Source organism: Drosophila biarmipes, chromosome X (genome assembly GCF_025231255.1).
Source record: "Drosophila biarmipes strain raj3 chromosome X, RU_DBia_V1.1, whole genome shotgun sequence".
Classification (NCBI taxonomy): Eukaryota; Metazoa; Arthropoda; class Insecta; order Diptera; family Drosophilidae; genus Drosophila; species Drosophila biarmipes.
Genome location: NC_066611.1, coordinates 7,542,827 through 7,558,492, shown reverse-complemented (window position 1 = coordinate 7,558,492; position 15,666 = coordinate 7,542,827). Strand labels below are relative to the sequence as shown.

General features: G+C 37.7%; 3 protein-coding genes across 3 annotated transcripts; 1 reads left to right on the top strand and 2 right to left on the bottom strand.

Moving 5' to 3' along the window:
* Positions 1 to 7,765: 7,765 nt before the first annotated feature.
* On the bottom strand, positions 7,766 to 10,916 carry LOC108036532 (protein YIPF1). Its single transcript, XM_017112754.3, has 4 exons — positions 10,318 to 10,916; positions 9,081 to 9,287; positions 8,930 to 9,022; positions 7,766 to 8,443 (listed from the first exon to the last, which is right to left on the bottom strand). Exons 1-4 carry the CDS (start codon positions 10,789 to 10,791, stop codon positions 8,147 to 8,149), a joined length of 1,071 nt encoding a protein of 356 aa, XP_016968243.1. The 5' UTR covers positions 10,792 to 10,916; the 3' UTR covers positions 7,766 to 8,146.
* Positions 10,917 to 11,589: 673 nt separating this feature from the next.
* LOC108036439 (breast cancer metastasis-suppressor 1-like protein-A) lies at positions 11,590 to 13,571 on the top strand. The gene is made up of 3 exons (XM_017112581.3): positions 11,590 to 11,973; positions 12,042 to 12,286; positions 12,884 to 13,571. The coding sequence occupies exons 1-3, from the start codon at positions 11,784 to 11,786 to the stop codon at positions 13,229 to 13,231; spliced, it is 783 nt and encodes a 260-aa protein (XP_016968070.1). The 5' UTR covers positions 11,590 to 11,783; the 3' UTR covers positions 13,232 to 13,571.
* A 453-nt stretch (positions 13,572 to 14,024) lies between these two features.
* Positions 14,025 to 14,768, bottom strand: LOC108036447 (probable 39S ribosomal protein L49, mitochondrial). The gene is made up of 2 exons (XM_017112595.3): positions 14,625 to 14,768; positions 14,025 to 14,562 (listed from the first exon to the last, which is right to left on the bottom strand). Exons 1-2 carry the CDS (start codon positions 14,679 to 14,681, stop codon positions 14,080 to 14,082), a joined length of 540 nt encoding a protein of 179 aa, XP_016968084.1. The 5' UTR covers positions 14,682 to 14,768; the 3' UTR covers positions 14,025 to 14,079.
* Positions 14,769 to 15,666: the final 898 nt, after the last annotated feature.

Sequence of the window (15,666 nt, the reverse complement as noted above, 5' to 3'; positions counted from 1 at the left end):
AAAATGCATTTTCCTCGACTGTGGGGGGGCGTGGCAACGGGGCGGTCTCGCAGAATGTGTGCCAACAGCTCGTCGTCTATATCCCTTGTAATCTGTGTAATTTCAGCTGCTCGCAACTCTCAAAAACAACAGGATAGAACACTGCAAAATAGGTTTCCATTTCTATAAATTAAGAGCAGAGAGAAATAAAATTAATAAAAATAAGATATTTATTCTAAAATAACAGACTTATATAATGTTAAATATAAAATTAAATAATATATTTGAAGATTATAGTCACAAAACTATATCTTATTTTTCTTGATAACAATAGTTTATAAATAATAGTTTATAGTTTATAATACTTATATATAATACTTTATAATTTAAAATAATAAGTATGAAATTCGAAAAATTATAGGCAAAATAAAATCTTATTTTACTTGATAAGAATATCTTATAAAAAATTTTTCTAATACTACATTTAATATACAATTTTAAATTTATGATTTAAAATAAAAAAATTTTACGATTTAAAATAAAGAATTTTAGTCAAAATATTTCCTATATATTATTAAAAATTTTTCTTATAAATATCTTGTAAGATTTTCATCTTGTTTAAAATAATAGATATAAATTAAAAAAATTATTGTTATTTTACAATGTTTTTTTTTTCCTGCCAAGTATATTTTTGTATATTTTTTTCTTGCTATATATATATAGCACTGTGTTTTTTTTTATTTTTTAAGTTTAGAATATTTTGGAACTACCACTGTTCGCAAAAACATAATTTAAGTGTGTTTTAATTTTCCTTCTTGTTATCTTTAAATTTACAACCTAAATAATTTTTTTCGTGTGCAAAAAATAAGGAAGCGAAGGTGGGTAGGAAAACCGTGGGTGGTGGGAAATAAAGCAGAGCAATAGCAGCGGCAAAAGCGATTTGAAATTGTGCAAATGTTTGCATTGAGCTTCGGTGCATTCCCATTTGAAATTAATTGAAAGACTTTGTCTCAGGATACGGGCGCCGTGGAAAGAGACGGCTAGATGAATTTAGAAAGAGACGGTGACAGAGCGAATATTTGCAATGCAATTCATGTTCATCCGAGGACTCAATTTGCCAAAATAGCTGATCAAATATTAATATTCAAAAATGAATTCATAATGTGTTGGATTTCAACAGTCCTACCGCAGAAAATTGCAAAATGAAATAAATTGTGAGACATACCACAGACAAATAGGAAAATGTTGGTTTTGGTTAAATATCACAAAGGAAAATATCAAGTTAAAAATGCAAATTTTTCCTACAGAAATTCAAGTCAAGAGTCTATTTGTATTTTAGAACAAACTATATATTGTATTTGGTTAACATTGCATTTAAAAACATCTTTTAGATATTTCTAAAAATTTGTTTTTATTGTATTTTATTTACCATAGGTTTATTACTCTTACTTTTATGAAAAAAAAATTAATAAAACAAAAACTAACATTTGATTTTAAAGTATAACTTTAGAAATCACTAGGAGTTAAGCCCACTTCTATATAAAATTTTGTAGGCGTCTAAAATTATGCAACAATATTTTTTTCTTAGAAGAAAAAATTGAAAATGAATTATCACTTATTTAGTGCATACTTTTAGACACCATTAACATTTAAAAGTGATTTTAAAACCCCAGTTATTTCAATTTTCATTGAATATGATTAAGTTGGTTACAGGAACTCTTTGAAATTCTTATGACCTTATAAAAATGTGTAAAAATAATACTTAAGCACCGCCCTTATAAAAATATATAAAAAAAAACTGGGGCTAACAACTTCTAAATTGCCCAACTACCAAGTACTTAGCTCCGAAAATATAAACATAGTTTGCATCCTCAGACAATCCACTTGCACTATTCCACTTAAAGTTGAGGGCTCCCTTGAAGTCAATTGCAATTAGTGAGCTTACTCTGCATTAGGGTCATCGGGGAGCCGCCGGCTTTTAAACAATTTCAATTAATTAAAATAAATAATGAAATTATGTGAGCATGTGCCCCACACCCTCCCACATGCCCGTACTCGGAAAATCCCAGTGATTATCTAAGCGTAATCCCGAATTGGATACGTAGAGGGGACGGGACATGGGATTTACTGTATATGTGTGTTAGGGATACAGGACGAAGGATGTGCAATGGGCCACCCCCGAGGAAAGCTCGGAAAAGCTCTCGTAGGGGCGCTGTCCCGCTGGAGAATTTTCCCGGGGTCGTGTAGACTTATCCGCCGTGGCGAAAATGGAGCAATTTCTGCATATGGGCGGCGGCATTCGAAATTGTGTCAAACTGGGCGCCGAACACGCCCCGAAAAGCACAGAGACCGGCCGGCCGGCAGATTGTACTATCCTCCGCCGTACTTTGCCCACGTACACCCACCCGGAGATATAGACATAGATAGAAAGCCATAAATGGTCAGCTGCAGATTGGAGATGGATGTTGGGGCATCGACTTTAAGACGACTGCCTTAAAGTTTAAATAAGTTAGAGCTTTGGGAAGAAGGAACACCTGGAGAAAATTTTATTATTATATTCTTATGAAAATATCAAAAAATACCGTTTCAGGTGCCCAAAAGTATGCAGTGGGCAATGAATAATCTTATTTCTAAATGAATTCATTGTTGTTGCATACTTTTTGGCACCTAAAAATGTAATTTAAAGGGATTGCAAGACCCCACTGACTTGATCATGATCTTATAACTCTAATTTTAATAGAATTAAATAAAATGACTCTTGAAATGATTCCCAAATAGTTTCTTCAAAAATATTACCCTAACTCACTCCAAACTTTGCCCAAATCATATAAATAAATATTTTCTTTCCAACTTTCAGTTTGTTTAACATTGGTTTATAATCAAAATTCCCAGAAGATGTTTCTTTAAATTCCAAAATTGTTTTCCCTAAATAGAGAGCATATTTGCGCAAACAACTTGCGAGTCTTGGAATAATAACAACTATTATTTTTTGGGGTGTGTCGGTTGGGTAAATAGAAGGCCTGCTTGGGTAAGCAAAAGTGGCAGGGGTGGGGGTGGTGCGTCTTAAAAGCACAGCAAGGGGCACTTGCAACCTCTGTCACGTAGTCGACCAACTCGTACGCAAAAGTTGTGCCAAGTTCTCAAGTCAACAGAGGACTCCTCACCCACACACTCACACCCACACACACTCACTTAATTGAGTGCATGGGGGCGGAAGGGCGGAAGGGCGGCCGGGGGCGTGGCACAGCACATCCTGCTGAGCTGCGTGTGTGTGTGTGGTGGTGAGGCCGCAGGATATTCACGAAATAGATGGAAATACGAACGAGCAGTCACGTTGGCACCGGGGGAAGGGCGAAGCGGGAGGATGGGCAAAAGGATTGCAGAATTAACCCAATAACAACCGGTAACAAGGACCCCAAATATAAACTATTTAGCCAATCCCCCGCTCTTTAAGGCTCTCGCCGCACACTAAGCTCCTTTAAGCCGAACGCAAACAAAATAAATCAATATTCGTGCACGATTCAAAGGACTTCTTATTCCACAAAGAAATCACTTTGGCTCCAGAGAGTTCTGCACAAAAATAAAGGGTCTTGTTTTGAATTTTAACTATAAAATACTTTGTAATAACATTTGTTTAACATCAATATGTTACTCTTAATTTATTAGGAATATTTATTGAATTTACTTAATCTTTATAAATATATATATATAATATGCTTTTCATATATTTTATTTTTATATTATCTTATGCATTATTATTATCTTAAAAAAATAAATAAATATATTTATTATTATTTTGGGATTTAAAATATAAATAAATTTAAAGTAACAGGTAAATGGAGTATATTTAGTTATTTATTTAATAATTATTGGTGGAAAAATAGTTGCTCTTGTTAAATTTATTATCAGCATTTTTATTATTTATTAGCATTAACATTTAAACTATAATTTTTAAGTTTTTATTTTCTATAAGTTTAAAAAAAAAGGTTCCAGAGCCGCAAAATATTTAGTTTCATTCTATAAGACACCATATTCTCAAATTAATAATTAGGTTTCGGTTGAAACAATAGGAAATCTTTATTAAAAGACTTTTGCTGGGGGATGTGTGTACACAAAGCCCTTCAAGTCCGTATCTGCTTGTGAAATTCTAAAGAAGGGAGATGCTGACTTCAACAGGTGCTCGTTGAGCCGTGCACTTACCAATTAGCATATGCACTTCTGCAGGCACCCCTTAACCCCGTCCTCCTCCGCCTTTTTGACCCCCCAGCCCCTTAACCCCCGGCATCCCAGGCCCTGTGTGGTGTGCAGTTCCTTGCCGGGACCAAACATCCTCACTCAAGTGGCGTTTTAACGCTTCAAATGCATTACGAGGGCGGCTCAAAGGGGTTAAGTCACTCACACACACTCAAACTGACATAAGGGTGCACTGCGGAAAATAAAGGGGATTTGAAAATTGAAAGGATAAAGTTGTGTTGCACTTCAGAAAAGTTATATAAAAATAATATATAAAACATCGTATTTAAAAATAAAGATAACTACATTTTAAATATTTAAATTAAAAACATCAAAGATTACAGAAATAATTTTTTTATACAAAAAACCTGATACATTTTTTCCAGTGCACACATCCGCCTAGAAAGAGAAAGAGGAAAGTTAAAGGGATGGAGAGCTAAAAGGATGGCGTAATTGCTTTAAGAGGCAACAAAAAAGGAATCACACAGTCGCTGCACATCAGCTAATTCCACTCCTTCTACCCCCCAAAAAAAAGTGCCAGCGGATAAATAAAAGGCATAAAAGACAGAGAACGAGGCGAAAAACTTTTAACAGCCATCGAGTGACTTCCGTTTCCGGCGCCCGCAGCCGCCCACTTGAATGCTAATCAGCTGAATGGCAAATCAGTTAATCTATATGCCACCACAAATCGATGGAATCAGTGGCCATATATAATGCGGCATCGGGATATTTATGCGTTTCGACACACATACACTGCGATAAATCTATGCAGAACAACTCGTTTCCCACTGAAAGAAATTCTCATTAAAAATATTCAACAAACACTAATCAAAAAACGAATTAAATCCTAAATTTTATATTCAATTTAAATATTCTTGGCAAAGTTTTCCCTTCATCGATGTTTTTATTTACTTTTAAAATGAAAATGTTTAAATTATAGTTCATTATAGTTAACTAAAAAAATGTTAATTTGAATTTAACAAAATATAGTAATACTTTTTGATGACGTAAAATATGTAGAGTATTTCTTACTAAATTACGCAAGTTGTTAAACTGTGTTCTTTGTTGAATAAATTTTTAATAATTTATACGAATATTTGAATTGAAAAACAGGTATTTATTTTTACTATACTTTTTTTAGTAAAGAAAGAAAAGTTATTAAAATAATATTTTATTTTGATATTTCTACAATATTCTTTTAAACAAAAAAAATGCTAAAAAAAACTTTTTTGTATTTGAATTTAATAATAAATCTTTGATAATAATAATAATAAATTCATTTATATCTTTTCTTTAGTTCAACAGGAGACAACAGTTTTTGATAATGTAAATTAGTGCAAGTATTTTCTAACTAAATCAAGCAATTTATAAAATAAATTAAATTTTTTATAATAAATTTGGAACTCAATGTAGTTATATTTACTTTTATTTTCCCATTTTTTAATTAAATAAGTATTTTATATTATTTTTATCGACAGTTCTTTATATAATTTCCGTCTAAACCAAAAAATATATTTTTTGTATATTTTAATCCAACAATATAACTGTGAACTACATAATTTTCGGCTCATTTTTAGCCTTACCATGAAAATGCATTAATTTTAACCCCAGAAACTTCGCGTTTAAGGCCTTTTTCTGACATCAAGTATACGCCCCGAAATCCCAACTATGCACCACCTATTGTCTATGTATTTGTCGCCGTCAGTAAATGGGTTCTGTTTTTGCTGGGAAAAATCCGGAAAAAGGTGTGAGGGTGTGAGCGAGATGAGCCATGTACACCCATCTCGCTTGCATAAAACGAATAAATAAAATGTCAAATCTAACGATGCGTTATGCGAATATTTGCATTTGAAATTGAGAAATTTTCCCTCTATAAATGTGCGTGGGTGCAAGTCTCCTGACTACATGCACACAAACATATTCGCACAAAAAGCGACGCCCGCATACATGCATAAATACCACACATACACGTGTAATAGAGTCCTATGTACGTGAATTACATACCAAACCCTATAAGGGGTGTCCTTAAAATAACACATATTAAATTGGAAATACAAAAGTACACAAGTCAAATTTTAATTAAATATCAAAACAAAAAAAAATAATAATATATCCAAATATGTATTGCATTTAAATCCTTTTTACATTTACTAGATGAAATCCATTTTTTTTATTTTTATATATAGCTAACTTTATAAGGGGTGTCCTCAAAGTACCGAACATTAAATTGGAAAAGAAAAATTCACAGGTGAAATTTTTAGTTGTTAAAATAAAAAATAATCATAATTTATCTAAATATATATTCAATAAAAATGCTTTTAATTTTTAAGATGAATACTTAACAAACCTTATAAGGGGTGCCTCAAGATACCAAACATTAAATTGGAAAAACAAAAATTCATAAGTAGTTAGATATGAAAAATATATTTTTCATTTTGTTTAAATAAATAGAAACGATTAAAAAAATTGATAATAAAATTTTGATCCAATATATACTCCATAATAATACTTTTTTAATTATTAGATAAAAACAATTTTGTATTCTCATACATCCCAAACCTTATAATAGGTGTCCCAAGTTATTAAACTGGAAAAAAATTTAGTAAATCAAATAACTATAAAGTCATAAGCATGTATAATAGTATCTATAAAAAATCTATACAAATATATATTACTTATATAGTAATAATAATAATTTAATAATCATTTTTACATTTTTCAGATCATATAAATCTTTGTATTTTCCAAACAAATGTATGGGATAACCTTATATTATTTACAAAATAAAATTAATATTTGCAATTCTTCATTTCTTTACATGTATTAGGGTGAATTACAAAAAATAATATAATAATATAATTGCTAATACATACCATGACAATCCTATGTACATTTTTAAGATCATATAGCTAACCTAAAGAAGGTTAAAAATATGATAAATATTATAAAAGACATCGAATTTGTTAAAATATGTTGGGATACTCACAGCAATCTCGAAGAAGCACCCTGTTGCCGCATCCTCCGCTTCGAATAATTTCCACATTGCCCGAATAAACACGCCAAGCGCATGGAACTCAAAGCAAGCCCGAAACATGAAAAACAGCAGCAAAAACGATGAAAAGCCCCCGAGGTCCCCGGTGCTGTCCACATAACCCGGCACATAGATATATGTACGGGCGCCTGTGTCTGCGACGACAGTGAGTGGCCAAAAACCCGTGCAGCCACCCAAAAAAGCGGGCGAAAAAACCACCCAACTACCACGAAAACCTAAAACCGAAAACAAACCAGAACCAAACTCACAGCATCCCCATGGAATGCTTTCTATGCCATTTCTTGCTCTGAAAGGACTTTCACCATATGGATGATGGTGGCAAAAGTATAATTTATTTCAGATAAGATAGCGGGTGCCAGAAAATAAAGCTATCGTCGGGAAAAGTAGATATGGCACCCTTTAAACAACAAGTTGAGTGTAATGAACAAGTTAAGTATAAAGTAAAAAATAAGAAACTAAAATTAAACAAATTAAAAAAACCCTTAACAACCAAGTAAGAAATCATTTTAAGTACTTTGGATTATATTTACAATTTTAATGATGGCATGATTATCATATTCTTTTGTCTTTCGCGAATCTTGGACAAAAATGTTAAATTTTTCACTACACCAGCAAAAGGTTCTATCGATTCAAGCATTTTTTGTATCTTTTTTGGTATTACATGTAGGTTTACCACTAATTTAATATAAATATACAGTCGCCAAACATCATAGAAAGTCAATACAAAGCACGAAACGCAGGCTAATGAGGGTCAGATGCTTGAGGCTTGAATCCGCAGCATCTGACCCCCAGCCCGGCGCTCTAACGAATATTGCATTAGGGAGAACTTAAGGTACAACAAATGTCAGCGACAATGACGAACTGGCTGTTGCGGAATGCTTCCTAGTGGGTCTGGTTGCCGGGCACTGCGTTGAGCACCGCCTGGGTCACGGCTTTCAGGGCAGCCGGAGCAGCAGGCGCAGCTGCTGGCGGAGCAGCTGCAGCCAGCGGCGACTCGGGGGGATTGTGAAAGAAGTAGAGCATGAAGCCGGCGGCCAGCACCACATGGGCGCTCAGGATGCCGATGATGAGGAACAGCGAGAACTGCGAGTTGCGCAGGGCGGGCGTCAGCACGGCGATCAACACGGTGCCCGAGAGCAGGGCGGCGGTGATCACCAGGATCCACTGCAGCAGGGAGATCTGTGGGCGGTAGTTAATGATTAATATCTTCAGCTTAAGGTAGCTATATACCCTAACAAAGGTATACAAAACCAAAGTATGCCTTGTAAAATGGTACATTACATTAAAAAATCCTTTAAAATATATACTTATGGGTATAAAAACCAAATTATGTCCTAAAAAATGCTTATAAGTTTAAAAAAGTAGTAGTAGTAGTAGTAGTTATGAAGAGTATAAAAAAAAAAACTTCCTAATAACTTTCACTGAAAGGAAGAGTGAAAATATGGTTTCATAGCCTTGAGTAGACAATAAAACCTAAAACAAACTAATCAAAATGAATTTAAAAACTAAATCTCAATTACAAAATCTTAATTGAATAATACTGATAATCTTGAAAACCTTCCTCATAAATTTAATTTTAACATAAAAGGTATCAAAAACTACAATTTACAATCAAATTTAAGCCATCCCCTATTAAACTTCCCCCTTAAACAAACAATTCCTTACATTGATCACCCAGAGAATGGACACTGGTATATAGATGGCCAGGCTGTAGCCGTAGATGCACATCAGCGACAGGAGACTCGGGGTGTAGGTGGCCTGCAAGTAGACGCGAATGTGAGCGAGATGGATGGATGCAAGGACCACTCCAGCTTACGCTATCCGTTTCGATGGCGTCCGCCGAGTCCACGGGCTTCAGGCTGTACTTAAATAAGGCCCACAGAACGGCCGGCAAGATGTTGGCGTACAGGAAGATGCAGGTGGCCGCATAGGAGACCAGGTGGAAGTTGTAGTGCCAGCGGTAGCCGTCGCTGGCGTGGTGCAAGTAGCTGGCTATGTTGCCACTGATGGCTATGGAGAAGATCTGAAATGGAAAAGGAGGGAAAAGGCGATTAGTATGGGGTTTAACTTTTTAAAGGACACGCAATCAAGAAAGGAGCTTAATAAGACGAGACTAACAAGTCTATGAAATTGCTTAGATGTTGTATTATAGTGTGGTTGTTTTTCTCAGAAGATCTAACCGATTATAACATTGGAATATTAAATAAAAAACTTAAATCACTCAAAAATATCATCAAAACATGATTTTCCTAGACATTTTTAAAATATTTATCCAAAATGGTGTAACAAAAATTCATTAAAAAATAGTAAATCTACAATCAAACTTATTTACAAAGGCATTCATGCTTAAATAATTTTTTTTAAAGGTTTTTCTTCCTATACTATTGCTTTATAATTGCCTTCTAAAATTATATCCCACTTTTAAAAGTGTAAAAAAAAGGAGTACAAATATATCCGTAAGTTATCTCACCTCAAACCTTATAGTTTCCTAAGTATAAGTAATTTTTATGGATAAAACTCGACTTAATAAGTACTAAAAAGCTGTACAAATAAGGAGTTTCTTTAAATATCTAGATTTATATTTTTAGAAACCGCCATATTATGGGGTTTCTGCGGAAATTCTTCTTTAAAATATTTGATTATTAAAAGGCTATACAAAATATAATTTAAAATAGGCCTTTTAAAGAAGTCTTACACATTGAAAGAGGATAAAAAAAGGAATTGTTTCCGAGAAAATGTAGTAAATTATTTAATAGCTGCCTCCTTATGGAAATTCCCTGACTAAGAGGTTGCTTAAAATTAGGTTTTCTATTAAAACTCTTTAAATCTGCAAGAGGTCATATCAAAAGTAATTAAAAATACTTGTAAAAGTAATTTATATCCCTAAAATTACTAGGATACGCAGAAGAACACCTTTAAAAGTAGTTATGATCTTTAAAATGACCAAGCTAAACAGAAGATATAACTAAAACAGCCCTCCTTAATCGATTTTCTCAAAAAAAAATAACCCAAAAACTCTACAGGAACCCCAAGAAATGGATTGGACTACCAACCAGGGTGACGGTGATCCAGAAGGGTCCATAGAGATCCGGATTCTTGCCGATGTTCATGCGCAGATAGTTGCCGGCGGCCCGCTTGGGGATCATCGAGTTGGCGATCCGCTCGAGCACCATGTAGGTGTCCACGTTGAAGAACTGCTGGTAGTACTCGATGGTGAGGAAGGAGAGCCGTGCCCCGCCAGCGGCAGCCCCGCCGCCAGCTCCGTCCAGCGAGGCGTTCTGCGGCTGCTGGCCGCCATCGCCCGACAGGCCCTGCGCCGAGGTGGTCATGTCGTAGATGAGATCCGCCAGCGGATCGCCGCGTTGACGCTGTGCGTTGGCATTGTTGCTGGAGCCACCGCCGCCACCAGCGGATCCACCAGAACCGCCGCCCGAGGAGTGGGTCGGCGAGTTGACGTTGATCTGGGCCGGGGCGCCGCCGCTGTAGTCGCGGAACTGCAACAGGTCGTCGGCCGTGGGCGTCTCCATTTGGTTTTCTGCTGCGCTAATATGTTTTCGGGTCGCTTATTGTAAATATTACACGTATTTTCCACCACTTGGCCCCAAAAATATCTGCTGGCAACGTTGGGCTATCGGTTATCGATAGGCGGCCACACATCAGCTGGCTGCTGCGTTCGTCAGCTAGTGGTGGCAGTGGGGCGGAATAATCGCCACTGGCTAGTTCTAGCTAGCAAATCTATGTACACTTCATTTAAATTTTAAATAATATTTTGTAGTTTAAATGAATAAAGTCATCGCTTTTTCAAGATTTTCCAGCAGAAAGAATGTAGAAATGTTATTTCAAAGGTGTTTTTACTAACTAAAATTATTAATGTAAAAATCGTATAATTTTGACTTTGTGAAGTAAATAAAATAAATTGATCTGAATACAAATTTAATTTATTTCATAATAGTAGCAATTTAAGTATTAGTTATTTTAAAATTAGTAACCATAGAATTTAGTCGTTGTAAATTTAGTAAAATAAATAAGTGTTAGTACAATATAAGTAAATTTGAAAGAATTTTGCAGTTTTTATTCCATTAGTTCTCCAATATTGTAAAGGTAAAAACCAAATAATTTTGTATTTGTAAATAAAATAAATTAATCGAAATACAAATTTTTTTTGACAGACAGAACAAGCAATTCGGCTTCTAATTTTAATTTTTTTTTAAGCAATACAAACTTAAATAAAATCGGCTGGATTTTCTAGCTCCCGCTCATATTCGATATTACTCATAACAGCATTCGATAGTCTTGCCCCAAGCAGAGCACGCAATCTATCGATAAGCCATTTACACATCGCTAATTTTTGCTACAGTTCGCAGTTTGTGTTTTTCCACAAAGTTTTCCACGATTTCCGCACCCCCTGGCGCTCCGGAGTAAACAAAAAGCGATTTGCGCTCGATCCGGCGGCCACCTGCAGACCGTCGCCGCACCAGAATCCCCGAGAGCTTGCAGAAGCGCCAGCAAGGCAGCCACAATGCCCGTGAAGAACGGCGAGTCCGATGGCGAAGGCGACGTTTCTGGCGGAGAATCGGAGCACTCGAACTCCAGCCAGGCGCACGACACCTCCGACGAGGAGGAGGCCAACGAGTGCGACTCGGACGACTCCTCGGAGCTGGATGCCAGCGAGATCGAGCGCAGGCGGGCCGAGCACCAGGAGGACTTGAGTGGGTACCCAGGGGGCCGCAGTCCTTCGTCAGTTCCCCAAGCCGATTCTTATTCCATTCCCTTGCAGTGAGCCTGGAGCGGCAGTTCAACACGCTGCGGGAGCAGTACTACTTCGAGCGCATCAATCTCATCGAGCGGCAGCTGGCCGAGGTGCGCTCCGGCCGCTCCGAGGAGTTTGTGCAGCCGCAGAAGGAGCTGGACAAGGTCTATCGCACGCGCATCGAGGTGGCGGACGTGCTGCGCAAGTACCGCCTGCAGAACATCGAGCACAAGTTCCAGTCCGAGGAGCAGGCGGCCGTCCAGCACTTTGAGGTACGCCCACCGCGCTTTTTGGCGCCAAAAATGGGCCTCGGCAGTTTGGCCATTTTGCTGATGGAATCTGATTAGCTTTCCGGGCGATAAGGGAGAGGTGTAACCCTAGTGCCTGTTTACACAGAACATGGCTGATTTCATGGCAAGATTAGTGATTTCGGCGGGAGATTAGCTTTTATGTAAAGAGCTATTAGTTAGTTAGTTATTATATCAGAGAAAGTATGATTATCTTAGCTATTTTCATGTTAGTTAATGATTGTATACTTTTACTTAAGCTTTAATGTTAATTAGGAAGTTTACAAACAGTTTAAGAATGATTTCTTGTTATATTTTTACATATTTGTGTAATTTTATGATAGATTTTTGTAGTATTTCTCAATGCTAACGAATATTTATATATCTAATCCTTTAAAATTAGTTTAAACCCTTCTCTTAGTACAGTTTTGTATGTTTTTAGGCCATTTAAAGTAGCAAACTATCCAAATTTTATGATAAGATAGAAGTTCCGGCCATTTGCAGGGCTTTAAGAGGTCCAAGCCTTTCGTTATTTCTAAGAAAACTTATATATAACCTGACTAAAACCGCCTCCCCTTGCAGAGCGAGAAACACATGGCGCTGGACAATCTGCGCGAGGAGTTCGTGGACCGCATCCGGCGCCTGGAGGAGGACCGCCACAACGTGGACATCTCGTGGGCCGACTGGGGCACCGACAAGCGGCAGAGCAAGGTGCGCGGGCCGGGCCGCAAGAAGGCGGTCACCGTCACGGGCCCCTATGTGGTGTACATGCTGCGCGAGGAGGACATCATGGAGGACTGGACGATCATACGCAAGGCCCTCAAGCGATCCTCCTCGTCGGCCACCGCCGGCACAGTGACGCCCACGTCCGGCGTGGGCGTGGGCGTCAGCCTGGCCGGACTGCCGGCGATGGCCGGGGCCAGCGGATAGCGGTGGGGCGTGGCAGCTGCCTACGCCCGCCTGACGCGTACCTGACGGCCGCGGCCGAGGAAGCAGCAGCCGTAGACGTAGTTGTAGCAGAGCTCCGGATCCAGAGCCCGAACCAGACTTATTATACTTACGTGGCTAAGTTCGCCGAGTCCGGCCCCCACCTTCCTCACCTCCTTCCTCTAGATTTTAGTCGTAGGGCCTTGCGCGCACCACACTCTCAGAACACAACGCCCCCCCCCCCCCCCCCCCCATCCAGACGATGTATGTAATTTATGCTAAACATTAAGTGCTAAATAAAAGCGAGCTGCAGCCAAGTGGACGTGCGGTCAACGGAAATCGAGACTACGTGTCTAGCAACTAGGAGTTTTAACAAGATAAATCGGATATAATGCTGATCTTTGAATAGCTTATAAGGGAAAAACATAGGCTAGACTCAACATTTCAAGGAATTGTTGTTAAATTCTTATGTTTGGAGTAAAACTAGCGGACTTTTCCTTGAAAAAGCTCTTTATATGATCTATTAGGCACTAGAAAATAGTAGATACGTTTAATTTAGATCTACTTTATGATGTACAGTAAAAATATGTCTCATCAGAAGCCTACAAATATTGTTTTTCTTTCAAGTCCTTTAAAAACCACTATAAACTCTTTTACACGATCGGAAAATGCATGTTTTTAAAGGAAATTCTGCGACTTTCCCTTAAATCTAGTTTTCCAAAGGATATCCTATGGTTTTTCTTATTGTTTATTCCTATCCTCAGTGACCATGACTGGTGGCAAGGCAAAGAATCCCTTCAAATCAACAGAACAGAGTTTATTGGGGCACAGAAATGACATCTTGGGGCTCCCTAGAAGCCCTTCTCCTTGAGATAGTCCCGCAGCAGGTCCACATGGTCGCCGTGGAAGTGGATCTGCCCGCTCATCTCGTTGATCCTCGTGGCGCAGAGCTTGCCGTTCCGCGACTGCTCCACCACCGCACGCAGGTCCTTCTCCAGCGACCAGATGTCGCCCTGGACGCGACGCACCACCGTGATCCGGCGCTGGCCGCGAAACCGCGTGTGCAGATACACCGGCACCATGTGGTTCTTCGTCCTGGCCACGAAGTAACCCGTTTCCGAGCCGTCCTCCTTCTGTGGCCGCCAGCCGGACGGGTACTTGGGCTTCTCCGCCGGCTTTGGCACTGTTTCCGCCGGCAGCAGACGCTCCACGAAGCGCCACTCGGGCGGATTGGCCACCACCTCCACGTCGGGGTACTTGTCCAGCTCCTGCACCTCGCGGGATGACCGAAAACTGGACAGAAGTGCCGGTTGCATGTGAATTCGCCTGGTGAGCTGTGGGGAAATAAACGATTTGAGGGGTTTGTTCACTGGAACGGCTGGCAGGCACTGCTCACCTGGCTCAGCTTTTGGCAGAGGCCGCTGCTCAGCATCAGTTTTCCGCTGGCTGCCATGTTTTCCGTGGGAATATCGAGAGTTTTTGCCTAAAAATAAAAACACTCCCAATTGTTACATATGCTCCGGCCAACTAGAGATGCGCCAGTGCATCGATATGTGTTTCGATTGTTAAGTTGGCGGGGAACTATCGATTATTTTTTGGAAAATTCCGCCATAGCTAAAGAGGATTTGAATATTTAAATAGGATATTAAATGAAAAAATGAACCTTATATAAAAGATTAAGTATATAATTTGTATAAATTAAAATAGGTTACATAATTTATTTTGTAGTAAAAAAAATGTTATTTGCAGAAACAGAATAAAATGTAATAGAAAATGTTCTATAGTTTAAGCTCCAAAAAAAGTTTACATTTATAACCTAGTTTTCATTAGTTAAATGTAATTTAAATCATTGAAAAGTATTATTTTTTAAAAGATTATGTTAACTTAAATTTACTTTAAAATAGTAAACAATAGTAAGTATCATATTTTACGTTTCGCTTCCATGCTAAAATACTCTCTTTTAAAGTGAAACCATTCCATAAAAAAAAAGTTTTTGGCTAAAAACATTTAATTTTGTAGCTTAAAAATAAATATTTTAAAATAAATATGCATATCTTAAGTGTAAATTACATGCATGCCTCTTGTCTTTTTTTGCTTTTCCTACTAATGATATTTTGCATCGCATGCAACAAATGCAGCATGTGACGTCACTGGCAAAGCTTTTTATCTAACACACACAGCAGAAACACCCGCACACACACATTGACGCTGCAAGTGCTGCATTTGAATTGCATTGCTTATACAATTTGTATTGCACTGCTGCAGCTGTTGCTCGCCGTTGATTTTTTCGATATGCGGTAATCGCGGAGTCATCGGGGTATATCGAAATAGTCGGTAATTGTGTATCGAAACAGTTTTAAAACTCGTACGAAAAATATATTTAGAAATCAGGGAGTTTTTTAAGATCAAAAGTTTTTTTTTTTTTAAATATTCTTCGA

Excerpts from the sequence above, each read along its gene's own strand:
- LOC108036447 (XM_017112595.3), bottom strand. The coding sequence starts at position 14,681 with ATGGCAGCCAGCGGAAAACTGATGCTGAGCAGCGGCCTCTGCCAAAAG. Across the intron at positions 14,563-14,624 it reads TCTGCCAAAAGCTGAGCCAG|CTCACCAGGCGAATTCACAT; the intron begins GTGAGCAGTGCC and ends ATTTCCCCACAG.
- LOC108036439 (XM_017112581.3), top strand. The coding sequence starts at position 11,784 with ATGCCCGTGAAGAACGGCGAGTCCGATGGCGAAGGCGACGTTTCTGGC. Across the intron at positions 11,974-12,041 it reads CGAGCACCAGGAGGACTTGA|TGAGCCTGGAGCGGCAGTTC; the intron begins GTGGGTACCCAG and ends ATTCCCTTGCAG. Across the intron at positions 12,287-12,883 it reads CGGCCGTCCAGCACTTTGAG|AGCGAGAAACACATGGCGCT; the intron begins GTACGCCCACCG and ends CTCCCCTTGCAG.
- LOC108036532 (XM_017112754.3), bottom strand. The coding sequence starts at position 10,791 with ATGGAGACGCCCACGGCCGACGACCTGTTGCAGTTCCGCGACTACAGC. Across the intron at positions 9,288-10,317 it reads TCTGGATCACCGTCACCCTG|ATCTTCTCCATAGCCATCAG; the intron begins GTTGGTAGTCCA and ends TTTCCATTTCAG. Across the intron at positions 8,444-8,929 it reads CCATTCTCTGGGTGATCAAT|ATCTCCCTGCTGCAGTGGAT; the intron begins GTAAGGAATTGT and ends TACCGCCCACAG.